The sequence below is a fragment of the Monodelphis domestica genome, chromosome 1 (assembly GCF_027887165.1).
Source record: "Monodelphis domestica isolate mMonDom1 chromosome 1, mMonDom1.pri, whole genome shotgun sequence".
NCBI classification, from domain to species: domain Eukaryota; kingdom Metazoa; phylum Chordata; class Mammalia; order Didelphimorphia; family Didelphidae; genus Monodelphis; species Monodelphis domestica.
This window is the reverse complement of record NC_077227.1, coordinates 473,311,529-473,327,508: the sequence shown is the minus strand read 5'-3', so window position 1 is coordinate 473,327,508 and position 15,980 is coordinate 473,311,529. Positions and strand designations below refer to the sequence as shown.

Sequence of the window (15,980 nt, the reverse complement as noted above, 5' to 3'; positions counted from 1 at the left end):
CCACAACTGGGTCTCTCCTGGTGTTTTCACAAGAGAAAATATGTTGGTCTGAGGAATCCTGGATCTCGAAGGGCATCTTGGATGTTGTTAAATCCAGAAAAGACCATGATCTCAAAGTCAGAAAAGAGAGAAAAGGCAGTCCAGAAGTGGGGAGAAAGGAACTGAAGCCTTGAAAAGTGAGCAACCCAGACCACAATGGGAATGAGGAGGGCTAAACATCCTGCCTGGCCTCCAACCTGTAGGGCTCCATTCTGATGTAAGCTTAGTCCTTTGCACTTCTTGCTTTACTAAGATTTCTTCAGAGTAGATCACAGGTGTCACCTTTGCCCCATGCCTCCTCTTTGGGAAACCCTGAATGCTGTGAGCTCAAGTCCTAGTTTTGTGGGATCTAGTAAAATCATCCCATCCCAAAGGTCATGAACAGATTCCGAGAGCAAATTGAAAGACTCATATGCTATGCCAGAAACTCCCCAGGAATGGGAAATTGGGGGAAGGGAATATACTTCTCCCTGCTCCTAAGGTCTGATCAAACCTTTCTCCTCACCCTATCAGGAGTAAGGTGGAGTCTGCTCTAAGCTCAGCTCACTCCTACCTGCTTCTTCTATGTCTGCTGGTAACAAAAGAGACAGTGAAAATTCCCCCGGAGGCAGCTTCGGCTTCTTCAGCATCTTGTCCTAGGCCAGGTGCCCAGGAAAAACAAACAGTCCAGTGGCCACCTGGTTTCCTCCCAGATCAGCACCATTCTCTGTCCCCCAAGGATTTTAAACAAGGGTTTGTCGGTTTGTTTTTTAACTCTAATTCTCAAGGAGAAAGTGAGTGGGAGAACTCTTGCCATTACCCAGAAAGCCAGAGAGAGATGATGGGAAAGAGTGATGATGTTGGCAAGGTTTGCCTTCAGGGCTTCCTGTGCTTTTCTGGACCATTTTTTAAAACTACGTTTCCTACCATTTTCATCAGAGGCTCTTGGTGCTCTCATGATGTTTCAGCCTTTCCATCAAAGGAGCAAACCAATGTCTGAAACTCAGTCATGTACATGCTCCTTCCCAGAGGATTTGGATTTTCATGGAGTCAAGGGGCAGTGCATAAGGAATGAAGCCCCAGTTGTAGATTCCAGGACATGCCATCTCTGGGTATTGGATTTGGAGTTGCCCCACCAACCTAAGAATGTCAGTGTCACATTTCCTTTGGTGACAAGGTCTGTTCTCAGTCTGAGAGGCAGCTAGATGAGCAGAGTGTCCTAGTCCTGAAGTCAGGGAGACCAGAGTTCAAATCCAGCCTCAGAAAGGTAATGGTTGTGTGACCCTGGGCAAGTCACTTAATCTCTTTCTTCCTCAGCTTCCTCTACTTGGGAATCATAATAGCACTCAAATCACAGTGTTATTATGAAGATCAAATGAAATAATATTTTTAAAGTGCTGAGCTTAGTGCCTGAAACATTGAAGGTGCTTAATAAATGTTTCATTCCCTCCCTCCCTTCCTCCCTAAATGCTTATTACCAGCTCCCCCTATTCTTTCCTTTTTAAGGGCTTTGGGGAATTTTTCCAAGTAGGAGATCAGGGGAGCTAGACCTAAGATTGGCAGGGTCCGAGTCCAAGTCAGATTAAGCCAAAGACGGATTGAGGGGGTAGAGGCCAGTGGAATAATGTGACTTCAAACCAACCTCCCTCTTTAAAGGTCAGTGTCAAAACAAAGGAGTACACTGCCACTTCTCCTTGACCTTAGCTACAAAAATAGTTGGGCCTCACAAAGCTCTGTTCGCCTGTAAACCACCATCTGCTTGGGTCAGGGACAAGTATTTCTGGTTGTGGCGCAGTCCCTTCCCTGGGATTAGCTCTGTGGGGAGTTCCCTGGTGCCTCCGAAAAGGTGGTTGTGGGTCAGTGATTTGGGGCTTGAGGAGATGGCCTCAGCCCGTAACTCCAGGGGGAGGAAAATGCTGCTGGGCTGCTTGAACTTGGAAAGTGGGAGATCCTAAGGATGTGAGTAACACCCTCTGGGTCAACCTCACCTTCCCTCCAAGCCACCTGCCTCACTCCCTCTAAGGGGCGACTTGTGGGGAGCGGAGATCACCCCCTGCTGCCATCCCCAAACATCCCTAACTTTCATTATAACCTGCCATCAATCTGTCATCCAGGGATTTACCCAAACCTGTCTGGAGCCTGTTTACACTCCCATCCTGTCTTACCTCTTGGAGAACTAGTTTCCTAAGTCTCTTCATTGCCGAGTGGAAGGGTGACAGCTCATGAGATTGATTTTATTTATTTATTTTTATTTTTTTAACCCTTACTTTCCATCTTAGAATCAATACTTGATGTTGGTGCCAAGACAGAAGAGTGGTAAGGGTTAGGCAATGAGGGTTAAGTGACTTGCCCAGGGTCACACAGCTGGGAAGTGTCTGAGGCCAGATTTGAACCCAGGACCTCCTATCTCTAGGCCTGGCTCTCAATCCACGGAGCCACCTCACTGACCCCCCCACCCTATATGTGACTACCTCCTTCAGGATGTAAGGGCCTCCTAATTCTCCTAAGACTGGTCCCTCTCCTCCCCATAACTTGGAAGGAGCCAAGTCTGGCAGCTAGGATAGAGGGCTGGGTCTGAAGTGAGGAAGACCTGAGTTTAAGTCCTGATTTATATGCGTCCTAGCTGTGTGACCTTGGGCAAGTCACTTAATCTCTCTGTCCTCAGTTTCCTTAACTATAAAATGAGAGTGAGTACAATGCCTACCTGTTGTGAGGATCAGATAAATAACATCCGTAAAGTGCTTTAAACAGTTCCTAGCACTTGGTGAGAACTTAAGCATGCTTCTTCCCTCCCCCTTTCCTAATCTCTAGACTTTACTCAGTCTTTCTTCACTGCTAACTCTTCAGATTGAAGAAACATCATTTAGTCTTTCCTTTTGAGGAGAAGCAGAATCCTGGGTTGTTATATATAATCTTAGAATCTCAAAATCATAGATTCAGGGGGTAGCAAGAGACTCAGTCAGGGAGGTCCTGGGTTCAAATCTGGATCAGACATCTTGATGTGTGACCCTGGGCAAGTCACTTAACCCCCATTGCCTAGCCCTGACCACTCTTCTGCCTTGGAATCAATCACAGTATTGATTCTAAGATGGAGGGTAAGGGTTAAAAAAAAAAAAAAGATCATAGAATCATAGGACAGAGTGTGGCAGAGCCAAAGGAGACTTTGTTGTTCAGTCGTGTCTGACTCTTCATGACCCTATTTGGGGTTTCCTTGGCCAAGATTCTGGAGCGCTTTTCCATTTCCTTCTCCAGCTCATTTTACAGATGAGGAAACCAAAGCAAGCTGAGTGAAGGGATTTTCCCAGGGTCATACAACTAGGAAGTCTCCAAGGCTGGGTTTGAACTCATGTCTTCCTGGCACTATCCACTGGGCTACCTAGCTGCTCAGAAGGAGACCTTAACCAACATCTTGTCCAGCAGGCTTATTTTATGGAGGAGGGTCGATCATGCAGCATCCTCATAACAGGAAAGAGACGAGAACTAGATCTCCCCGTTCCCAGGCCAGTGATTGTCCCACTCTCTCCGCACTGACTCTCTTTCCAGGACTCTGATCTAGCATCATCCCCAAAGCAGGACACACCCCAGAGTCCAGCCTATTCCTGCCTCTGTCCTCTTTCAAGGCAGCCCCCTTCCACCCTGGCTTGAGGGGCCAGAAACGTTGCTTTCAGCCTCGGTCAGGATGACGACGGAGGACAGCAGCTCCCCTGGATCTCTTTCCTTCTCTCCTCTCTCATCCCCTCTCCCCTCCGGCTCTGGATGTTGATTATAGGGGGGAAATAAGTGGGCACAATCCTCAGACTCCAACCCTTTCAATAGGTGGGATCCCTGGTGGGGGTTAGCTAAGAGGGGAGACCCGAGGATTTGGCGCCTGGCCTTGCTCTGAGGTCTGGGGCCGGGTAATGAGCCCAGCGGAGTTTATTCCTCTCAAGACTTTTTGATAATAAAATCATCGAGAGCTGAAAGGGACCTTAGAGACCGTGGATTCCAACTCTCATTTTACAGAATAGGAAGCTGAGTCACAGAAGGGTATGGGTTGCTCAGGGTCATTGTTGTTCAGTTTTGTCCAACTCTTCTGGACCCCTTGGAGTTTACTTGGCCAGGATACTGGAGTGGTTTGCCATTTCATTTTCCAGTGGATCCTTTTGTCAGGCAATCAGCTAGAAAGAACTCCAGTCTTCCTGACTCCAGGCCCAGAATACTGCCCACTGAGCCACCTGGTTGCCTCCTGGGCAGAAATTAAGTGACTTGTCCAAGGTCACACAGGTAGAAAGCATCTGAAGCTGGATCTGAATTCTGGTCTTCCTGACCCCAAGCCCAGTGTTCTCTCCACAATTAGTAAGTACCTAAGGTCTTCCTGGTTCTAAATCCAGGAAAGGACCCCCTAGCCTGACCACTAACCTTTCTGTAGACAAGTCATTTCTCCTTTCTAAGACCTACTTTCCTCATTTGTAAAACAAAGAATAGTAACCTCTCAAAACATTCATCAGTCAACCTACAAGCATTAATTAATTGACAACTGTGTACTGGCACTAAGGATATAAAGAAAAAGAAAGGAAATAGCCCCTACCCTCATGGAACTATTTTTTTTACGTTACAACCCGTGTCCATCTAAACACAGGCAAAATAAATCCTGAGTGATTGGTGGGAATGGAGGAGAGGGAGAAGCGCTAACAACAGAAAGAATTAAGAGAGGCTTCACGAAGGAGGCAGCCTTTGAGCAGAGCTTTGAAGGCTGCTTTGGAAAATGTAAAGTCTTGCACACTCATGAAGGAGTATCATTGTAAAACTGACCCAAAGGCTTCCTCCAAGAAGGTAACAGGGAGGAGAACTTCCAATAGGAGGGCATGCCCTCCCGAGCCCCCTGAATGCGGCTCTGCGGCTGGATTGGCTCCAGGGTCTCAAGCCCTGCTCTGTCCAGCCTGCTCAGGCCAGCAGCCGTGGCTTCTCCGGGGACCCAGACTAAATATAGGACAGGAGTCATTTAAAGACTCCTTTACCGAAGCCTCCAAACCTACAATTTGGTGCTAGTGAGTCTGACGTTTGCGGCTGGTGGGACGGGAGTTTGGGGGAAGGGTAGAGCCCCAGAGCAATGGTAGAGCCCCAGAGCAATGGTAGAGCCCCAGAGGAATGGTACCAGCCACCAGAATCGCTAGAAGCCGTTTTCGGGGCTCTAGATCAGAGCTTCTGCCCCCGACGCCGTTGTCCACGATGGATAGATGGCCATGAAAGGAATCAAACATAAGGAGAGCCTTCTATTGGCTCTGGGATCCAAGTTACCCAGACAGGGCTTTTCCTCACCCTCCTTTTCCCTTCTTCAGCCTTTGAACGCTCTCCTGTTCAGGTAGTGGGAGCCATCCCCACCCACACCCAAGAAGCCCCCGTAGTAGAGAGGCACTGTGGTATGGCGGCTAGGCAGCTGGCTGCTGAGCCAGGAACATCTGGATACAGGTGCTGACTGTGACCCAGAGGGAGTCACAATCTCTCGGTGCTGGAAGCTTCTGGCCAGTAAGGTCTCTTTCCCACCTTTCTGCTCCCATCACTTGTCCTTTTACAATCTCTGTGCAGAAAGATTGACTGAGAGTATCCTGTAGCCCCGGACCAAATTGAGACAACAGTTTAGGGAGCTTCAGAACCTTTAGAATCTTTAGCTCCTGGGACATCTAGGTGTCTCAATGGATGGAGAGCCAAGCCTAAAGATGGGATGTCCTGGGTTCAAATGTGGCCTCAGACACTCCCCAGCTGGGTGACCCTGGGCAAGTCTCTTGACCCTTATTGCCTAGCCCTGACCACTCTTCTGCCTTGGAACCAATGCACGGTATTAATTCTAAGACAAAAAGTAAGGCTTAAAAGTTTTTATTATTTATTTATACAGATTCATTTATTTATATATATTATTGTGTGTGTGTGTGTACACAACTTGCACACAACTCACACTCACATAGGCTGAGAGTGTCCTATAGACCAGGACCAAATTGAGAGAATGGTTAGGGTCGTTCGAAACTTTTAGAATCTTTAGCTCCAGCATGAAATAAGCCAGATAAACCCTCGTTGGCACTAGACTGGGTGTCTTTCTTCACTTTGCAAAGTCATCTAAGCTTCCCGCTTTCAAACACTTGAAAACAATTAAAGAACCAGTTGTTTGTTCTGCTTATCACAAGCTAGAAGCAACTTGGCCTTTGCATTGCTATCCATTAGCTTTCTTTCCAAGAATGTTGGTATGGTACCCTGGTTGGTTCTGAATGACCATAAATGGCTGCCTGAGGCCTGAGCTATCTGCAAATAGTCCAAAGGAAGTTTTCTCCTCCATTTGGTGCTTACTAAGTATTTAAATGGATTTTGGCCGTGACCTAGAGATGCCCAGATGGATGTTCCCCTTAGGAATCAAGCAAGAGAATGGATTTCATTTTGACTTTGATGAGTTGTAGCTCCTTCCTGAGATCATCCAGAATGGTATTGAATTATTGGGGAAATCTGAGTTATGCCAGTCACTGATTTCTGCCTTCACTTTCACAACCCAGTTTTGGTCTACAACATTGAACAAAGATAGAGCATCATAAGGACATGGGGGTGGGAAGTGGGATGAACCTAGAAGTTTATTTTACTTATTTAAAACCCTACCTTCCATCTTAGAATTAATACTATGTATTGGACCCAAGGCAGAAGAGTGGTAAGGCTTGGCAGTCAAGGTTAAGTGACTTTTCCAGGATCACACAACTAGGAAGGGTCTGAGACCAGACTTGAACCCCGGACCTCCTGTCTCTAGGCCTGGCTCTCAGTCCACTGAGAGCCCCTAAACCTAGAAGTCCAAAGAAAAAAGCAAAACATCAGACACTTCAAGACCAACACTCTTCTCCCCACATCATCTCTTTCTTGTCTGCTCATATAAAATCTTCAGTTAAGTATATTAGCTGTTTATCTCCCAATGTTCAACAACAATATTCTGTTCACAAAAGACTCCAAATAAATCAACCAGATAGATATTTACGGAATACCTCCTACATGAATATTAATTCTTTCCAAGTACTAAAGGAGAGAATCCCTGCCCCATGCCAAAAAAGGAAAAAAAATGACACAAGAGTCACTCTGGGAAAGATTGGGGTGCATTTGACTGTCCCAGGAGGACAGGGTTCTAGAAATAGGAAGATCTAAGTGTGGTTTCATTGGCCTATACTCTAGCCATTGAACTGCCTCGAGCTAGAGGCCAGAAGAGAGAAAGCAAAAGGAGAGGGGACTCCAGGGACTATTGCCCTCCCTCTTCGACCGTGTTGACGTCTCTTCCATCCCTCCTATCCTTCCAGAAAATCCCACGAGCACCATCTGATGAGGAATGTTTCTTTGACCTACTGAGTAAGTTTCAGAGCAACCGGATGGATGATCAACGCTGCCCACTAGAAGAGGGCCAAGCTGGGGCAGCTGAGGCCAGCACCCCTACTCCCACCCTGGACGAAAGAATATGTAAGTGGAAGAGGGCTGAGGGAGGAAGGCAGGTCATGGAACCATAGAAGTTGGGGTCATGGACTATCGGAGCGGTCACAGACTTGAAGGGTCCGTCCCGATAAGCCCAAGCCTCCCACGTTCCTGATGGGGCCAAATCAGAGGCCCAAACTGGAGAACTGAATTGCCAAGATGACAGTTACTCAGTGACAGACCTAGAGCTAAAACTCGAGGTTCCACTCAGCCCCTCACTCCATTTCTGGGCAGGAAGATTTCTCTGAGTCTGATTTAAACGGGACCAACCTGAGAAGCTTATGGGGCGGCCTGAGTCCAAAGGCCCCTCGCCTCAGCCACGACTGCATTGATGTTTTCGTCCATGCGGATGGAGGCAGCATCAGCACCAGAGATTCTGAGACGGGGGGATTAAAGAGCTGAGGAAAGGGCAGGCAGATGGGTGAATCATGCAGTCCTGCTTTCCCTTTGCTGATTAGAGGACCATAATTACACCCAGTTCCTTGTAATGATTGGGTGGCTGTTACAGGGTTGTAAATGTGCAAAACAGAAAGCTCCTCGATTTACAAAGAAAGAACCCATGCAAATCAATGGCAGAGGGTTTTTTGGAAGCAATATCAGGGACCTCCCCCACTCCCCCACCCATCCCCCATACCCTAAAGTTAGGTTTAATAATGGGGAGAAAGCATGTAATTACATTGTTCCCTACCCCCCACCCTGCTAGCACACTCCTGCAATCAGGGCACAGGAGACACGTCCCCCAGAGCGTGTGTGGGAGGAGAAAGGCCATCCCCTTCTGTCACCTTCTGACAGGCTAAGGAGCTGAGGCCAGGGGACACACAGATGTGCCCAGATTCCCAGGGAACCAGATGGAAAGGCACTTAGGGTTTCGCACACACAGTTGCAAGGGAAACGATCGCAGTTTCAACAGCTGTGAGGGAAATCCTCCGTCCATTCATCCGTGTGAGTGTGAGGAGAACAGAATAAGCCTATCTGGCCTGCTCGGACCCGCACCTCAGAAACACTCCCCTCGTTCCCCCTTCCCCGCTCGCTAACCGTGGCGGTAACCGTAGTTGATACTAGGAAAAGTCACAGCCGATCACGAGGACGCACCCAGCCCCCACGGAGACGCAGGGATAGCCGTGGTGGGGTGACGTCTGTTCAGCAGATACCCTTGTGCTAGCCAGAGCTCTCTAGGAACAGCATTTGCCTGGGACTTAGGAAGCCTGGGCTCCTCCTCCTGCTCTCTGGTTCTCAGTTTCCCCAGATATAAAACTGAGGCAGTAACCTCTGGCCTGCCTACTTCCCCGGCCTCTGGTGACTCCAAATAAGGCCAAGAATTCAAAAGCCCCTGAGGAGGCCTTAAAGGCTTTACAGCCAGGAGGGGTCCTCCTTCCCTCTGGAGTTGTCGGAGGAAGGCTGCAGGAAGGTGTCCAGCCCCAGGGGGACCTTCCCCACTTCGTTCACTTCTCACAGTTCTGTCTCTCCACCAGCTCAGTCGTCCCTGATGGCCTCCCCTCAGACAGAGGAGTTCTTTGACCTCATTGCCAGCTCCCAGAGCCGCCGGCTGGATGACCAGCGTGCCAGTGTGGGCAGCCTGCCAGGCCTTCGGATCACCCATAACAATTTGGGCCACCTTCGTGGGGAGGGTGATGCTCAGGAGCCCGGAGATGAATTCTTCAACATGCTGATCAAGTGCCAGGTAGGAGCAGAAATAATAAATAGATGTAGAACCAAAAAGAACTTTAGGGATCATTGAGGCCAGGAACTCAACTTTTTCTGTATCATGGATCACTTTGGCTGCCCGGTGAACCTTACTTGCCTCTTTTGGGAATAAGGTTTTTAAATGCATAACATAAAGTGTAGAGAACTATAAAGGAAATCAATTATACTGAAATACAGTTATCAGAACATTTAAAAAGCAAGTTTGGGGAACAGCTAGGTGGCTCTAGGAGCCAGGCCTAGAGATGGGAGGTCTCAAGTTCAAATCTAGCCTCACACATTCCTAGCTGGGTGACCCTGGGCAAGTCATATAATAACCCCCATTGCCTGGCCCTTTATTGCTCTTCTGCCTTGGAGCCAATACGCAGTATTGGTTCTTACTCAGAAGGGAAGGGGTTTAATTTTTTTTTAAACACAAACTAATGAACTTAAGATTATAACTCTGATTCTAGTCCAACTACTTCATTTTATAGAGGAGAAAATTGAGGCCCAGAAAAAAGAAGGGGCTTGGCTGGTTACCCATTTAACAAGCATTTCCTAAGCACCCACTGTATTTCTGGTTCTGCAACAAGTTACATTTGGGGGAAGACAAAGAAGGAGGAGACACAATCCTTGCCTCTATGGAACTTAAACAGTCCCATTGGGGAGAGAAGGCACACAAGGAATAGTTAGAAAATGAGGCAGGCCAAGAAGACAGGAGAGATTTTGCTGAGAAAGAAAAAGAAAGAAATCCTGGGCAGGCTGTGCTCAAAACCCCACGTCCCAGCAAATCTACAGAGAGGCATACTTCCTGTAGCCTGTTCTCTAAAAAGCCCATAGAGCAAAAAAGTCTATTAGGAAAAATACAAGCAATAAGTAAGTGCTCCAGGAATTCAGAGGAGCAAATGATTCCAGGGATATTAAAATTCCCGCCCATGCGAAATTTACAGGCTCCCTAGCACAGATTAAGTTAACCTACTTAGAACAATTGGAAAGCTATAAAGATAGTCCATGATCTGCTGTGAAACTGCCTCAAGGGCTCAGGAGACAGGACCGTTGTGGGTCAGAACAGTCAGGGCAGGCTTCATGGGGGCAGAAGCAAATTTTTCTTGTGTGCCTCTTACACTAGATGTAATAGAAGCTAGAGATGAATAAGCCACAGGGTCTGCCCCACACAGTTCAATTTAGACAGGATTTGGATACTTGGGAAGAAGAGGAAGAGGAAGGATGCCCCAGGCTAGGAGAATAGCAGAAACTAGGAAAGAGAGCCAAGGAGACAGGAATCAGAGGTTTAGAACTAGAAGGAAAAGAGAGGAGAAAGAAAGGAAAGATTCCGATCCATTGGGCTTTCGGAAAAAATTGTGACATCTCAGGGTCTCCTGACCCAAACCGGCAGTGATGAAGGCGGGGCTACGTTCCACCAAGCACAGAATTTGTTTGTTTCAACAGAAACCAAACAAACCAACAAAATACAAGTTTCAGTGAGCCAACAGAGGAAGCCCTGTGGTCCAAACTTATTTCAGAAAAAATAGCAAAAAAAATTCCTAGAAACAAAGAAACCCCACTACAGGTGCACTGAACCATGAAATCTACATGTGTAAAAACTGCCTACTTAATGCTGTCAATGTGTGTCCTCCAGGGTTCCTTCTATACAATTTAGGGGCCTCTGTTTGACGTCACTCTACCCATTTAGCCACACTGCCTCATTGGCAGAGTTGCACAGAAAGTTAGTGGTAGAGGCAGGATTAGAACCCGGGTCCCCTGGATGCCTTTGGCCCTCAGTTTGGTGTGCAATGCAGCCTTGAGGTGGTCTCCCTCATACTTGGCTATCCCATCACCATTTGTATGTCAGTGAAGTAAGCACTGCCCTTTTCCGTCATGGACAATTTACACTAAGCTGGCTCCAGGGCAGGAGCCACCTATGAATTATGCTTTGAGAGAGCCAGAAACCCAGAGGACGAGCAAAACCCCCATCATCCGCAGCTGCCAGGTCTGGGCTCTGGGATGAAGCACCATCCATCCTGCCCCCAGTGCAGCTCCCTCCAACCAGATAAACGAGGAGTTCTCTTCCTGAACCTCTGGCTCCATTCTCCTCTTCTTGTTTATTTCTCTCTCTGTCTAGTGGCGCTCCACTTAGGCCGTTACAGGATCCAGAGGGAAACAGCCCAATTATGGGTGGTGTGGCTCGCAGGGAATTTTAGCTCTGGTGATATGGCTTATAGTGGCTGGACCCCCTGTGGCTGCTGTAGGATGTTTTTGAGAGTGCCCAGGCACAGATGGGGACGAGACCGAAGCACCGAAGGGAGCTCCTAAAACTATAAAATGACCCCCCCAGGCACAGATGGGGACGAGACCGAAGCACCGAAGGGAGCTCCTAAAACTATAAAATGACCCCCCCAGGCAGATTTTTTTTTAAAAAAGAAAATAAGGGACATAGAACTCAACTGTGTAAATGACAACCTAGTTGGCAAAAATTATAATTAATTAAAATATTTATACTAATGATTATTCTTTTGCAGAAATGAATACTATGGAAGTATGTTTTGCATATGTGTAACCCAGTTCAAATTGTTTGCCAGCTCTAAGAGTGGGGAAGGAAGGGAGGAAACGGACAATTTGGATCAAATAACCTTGGAAAACTTATAAATTTGTCATTACGTGTAATTGGTAAAGTAAAATATCTCTATGAAATTTGTAAGATACCTATACTATCTACCGTACGTTGATGAGGAAAGGCCTTTGTGAATCTTCATATGCTATACGCGGGTTGGTAGTAGTTATTATTACCAGACTGGTTGACAGTCACCTAGCTGAGAGCAGGGTTTCCAAGGGCCACGGGAAGGGTGAATTTTGATAAGGATGGGGGTGAACAAGAGAGCTATCGGGGAACCCAGGCCAAACTGTGGACAGCAAAGAGGCATCCTGGACACCAGAAACAAACCAAAAAACAGCCTGTTTTACCAGAGGCGGCCCAAGTGGAGTCTGTATGGCCGGGTGCAGAATGTTTTTAACCCTGTCCCTTTTTTCTTGCTCGGTGCAGTCCTCCAGAATAGACGACCAGCGCTGCGCCCCACCTGACACCATGCCCCATGGCCCCACCATGCCAGATGAAGACTTCTTCAGCCTCATACAGAGGGTGCAAGCCAAGCGGATGGATGAGCAGCGAGTGGATCTTGCCTCTGGCCAGGAGGAGGAGGCGGCCAACATGCGGTCAGACGCCCCGCAGCAGTGCCGGCCTAGTGCCAGCTAAGGCCCCTCTGCCGGAGGACACCCCAGGACAGGTGCCGCTGGAACACACCTGCGCATCCCTGAGCCTTCACCTAGGATCTGGGGAAAGAGGGACGACCTTATCTTCTTCCACCTGTCTGTCTCCAGCCACTAGGGGAAACCACCAACCATGTGCAGATCCTCATGTTCCAGGAGAGGCCAAGAAACCCCAGTGAACTTATGGCTGAGCTTGATATGGTCATGGCTAGGCACTGGACACCCAGAGAGATGTGAACAGCTGGCCCTTCTCACCGTAGCTTCGGGGGGGCATTCCCGGGGTTCAGGCAGGGGTAGGTGTCTGGGGAGACAGCACATGCTAGAATCTTACACGGAAGTGACGGAGCCTCTCCTTGACCCTCTCAAGCCCAGAAATCCCAGACTTAAGCACAGGGAAGGATGGGGCCCCTCCTGTGCTGGTGGCTTCATCGCTGCTGCTTTCCCTGCCCTGGTGCATGAGTAGTAAGAGGTAGGCAGGAGATGCCTTGACAAAGCAGCCAAGCTGGCCCTGGCTCTCTGCCCATGTAATCCCCCTTGGCCACTCCTCCCCTCGGCCCAACCTCCAGCCAATCCCCTGAGACCAGAAGCCTGACAAAGTGCAATAGAGTGTGAGCCCCTGTGAGCCCACTGTGCCCCTCCGCTCCCAGGATCCTCTCCTGTCCCCACCTGGCATGCCGGCAGAGGATTCTATCCCAGAACTAAAGCCGCCTCCTGAGGCGCGGGATCAAGGGGGGAAGACGTTCTTGTCCAGTTGTGTGCCCACTGAGGGTCGCCGGCTAAGTGGCCACGCAACCCTCACACCTCATCTGTGCCCGGTCAATCCACAGCCAAAGCCCGGATGCCCTTCTTCCTAGCGCCTCTCTGGCTGGCAGTTTTCCCAGCATCCATTTGAACTCCCCAGCCACCAAGAGCACCAAAAGGAAGATCCCGTACCAACAGGGTGTTAGGAAGAGATGCCCCCACCAGGAGCCCGGCAGTGCTGCCAGTTCAGCCATGAAACTGTAATCTCCTAAGTGGGAGGTGGGACGGGGATTGATAGAGCCTAGGCATGCGTGGCAGTCCTGGGTGGCCAAGAAAAGACCAATGCGTCATGCCTGCCCAGGTTATCAGGAGGCCTTCCTGGGGCCTCTTCCGCCGCTCGGGCCCTCCAGGCTTCTTCCCGCAGGAGCTGGAGGAAGGGCTGCTGGAGGAAGGGCTCTTTGGGCTTCTCTTTTTTCCCTTTAAAGCTTGAAAAAGAATCCTGCATCCACATGGACCCAGTGTAAACACTGGACTGTGATCAATCCGGGCACTGTTTTTAAAGCCCAGGAATGCCAGCGGGCCAGCGCTCTATTTACCCATTGCCCTGGCGTTTGTGGGCTCCTCAGACTTGCAAAGATATTCATGGGTTGCCCAGACTTTGGGAAGATCTAGTTGGGGAACAGAAGACTAACAGTGAAGTTGGACTTAAAAGGTCTGAACCAGACGGACTCTCTACCGCCTCCTCTCCGGGGGAAGGGGGACTCGGTTAGCTCTCCCGCAGTCACCCGGCCCTCCACCCTCCCTCCATCAGCAAGGTCCCAGAAGGAGAGTGGGGGGAGCCGGGAAATGAACTAAAGTGCGCTTGTCCTTTGTGTCTCCACCCCGGGAATGCTAACTTTCACCCTTGGTCGACTCCAGGGTAAGCGTAGAAGCTCTTCACTCCACCAACGTGAAAAACATGAGTCAACCTTCCCGTCCAGCTAAATCTCAAGAGGAAACTGCAGGGTAGAAATAGAGAAAGGATGATCTGGGGTGAGAGGGATAAGAGTGGACTTATGACCCTGAGCCCTCTCACGTGCTTCCCAGCAGAGTTTGGGATTTTGAAGGCAACCCAGCACCGTCCCTCAAGATAAGGACAGCCGCTTTGGTTGTTGGCCAAGGCCAGTTCTTTGTGTTCCTAGGCTTTTTACAGATAGTGCTTCCCGAGGCTTGGCTCCCAGCAAGAGCATTTACCTCGGGCCATTGACACCCAGATTCTATGAAATCTTTTGGTGCCCTGGGCTGCTTGGGAAAGGCTGGAATGACGTTCCTTCAGTCAGTTTGCAAGAGCTGTGTGTCTTAGCAGGGCAATGAGCCACAAAGAGGGTCTTCCTCACTGGGAATGAGGAATCTGGGTTAGGGCCGTCATGGGAGATGCTGACCGGAGCTCAGGGCCAAGATTTCCCTTGCTCTATTTCTCTTCCCCACCCCTGAGGTTTCAGCTTCTCTGCCACCTCCTCCACGAGAAGCTTGGGGAGACGAGAAAATAAGACAGAAGAGGAAGGCAAGGTCCTTTCCCTCACTAAGCTGACAGTCCAATATCTTTCCCCTTTTCTGGTTTGGTTTCCAAGTCCTAGGTGAACAATTAGATGGTTTCTGGCTTATCTTAGGGATCTAGTAACTATAAAGTTAATAAGTCATCAGTTTTACAACCAGTGTGTTATTTGATTATCACAAAAGGCCTGAGAAGTTGGTAGAACAGTTCCAACAGTGGCAAAATTAAAAGAAAATGGCCCAAGGTCATAGAGCAAATGTATAAGTGTTGAACCCAGGTTTGCTGACTGACAATCCATTCCCTTCTCTCTACTATCCTGGCATGAAGAGAGAAGGGTCAGGTGTTACCGAGGCCTGGGCCTGACTCATTAGCCATCAAGTCATGAACATAAAGGACCCTACCTTAAGGGGCCAAAGGACAAAAAGCAGAGTCTGGACCGAAGTTGGATGTATCACTACCTAAGCAGAAAAAAACGGAAATGGAGGGGCTGGCTTTCAAAAAAGGGGAAAACAACAATAATAATAATAATAAAACAAGCAAAACATTATATACTTGAATGTTGAAGTTTATTTATTTTTTACATCTGCATTGGTTGTGTTGTAAGTGGGCCATTCCCATTCCTGGAGGTACATTTTGTTTTCTCTAAAAATAAATAAGATCTGCCAAACGAATTAATATATGTGTAAGTATGTAATTAAAGCCTTGGGGGGTTTGTGCACAATAAAAGATTTTTGTGGTTTAACCTGCATCCTTCAGAATCGATGTGACTTCTCCAACCCATCAGGCGGCCTGCTGGAGAGGACCTTGGAATACACCGAGTACCACCAATCCTGGGATGTGTGCTCGACCTCCTTTAGCAGACTGTCCCCGTCCCTCTAAGGCAAGGGACCAAGGTTAGTTGGAACCAATAGCAGGCTTGAATTATAGATTTTTACAGAATTGAAGTTTGTTCTTTCAAACACACAAAGAAACCAGAGTGATCTTCATAGTAGAGCTCCTTAGAGGATCTGCTTGAAAAAATAGATGAGTGATTTATTAGTGTATTAATTGTATAAGGTGGGTGCTTGAAACATCCTCTTAAATGGGTTCAGTAGTTCTTCTGTAATTTTGTTTACTGTGTTAATTTACTTGGTAAATAATTTATTTATTGAAATAGTCATTTTGCCGTGGTCTGCAAAAAATGACAAATTCTAAATTAATGAGTATTTTTTAAACCCTTACCTTCCACCTTAGAAACAACACTGTATTGATTCTAAGTCAGAAGAGCAATAAGGGC

General features: G+C 48.2%; 1 protein-coding gene across 1 annotated transcript in view; it reads left to right on the top strand.

Moving 5' to 3' along the window:
- Positions 1-15,375, top strand: part of GPSM1 (G protein signaling modulator 1) — a 151,235-nt gene extending 135,860 nt beyond the window's left edge. Inside the window, 3 exon segments of the mRNA XM_056812696.1 lie at positions 7,317-7,473; positions 8,958-9,166; positions 12,206-15,375. Coding sequence (XP_056668674.1) covers positions 7,317-7,473; positions 8,958-9,166; positions 12,206-12,415 — 576 coding nt within the window. The 3' untranslated portion in view covers positions 12,416-15,375.
- The last annotated feature ends 605 nt before the right edge of the window (positions 15,376-15,980 follow it).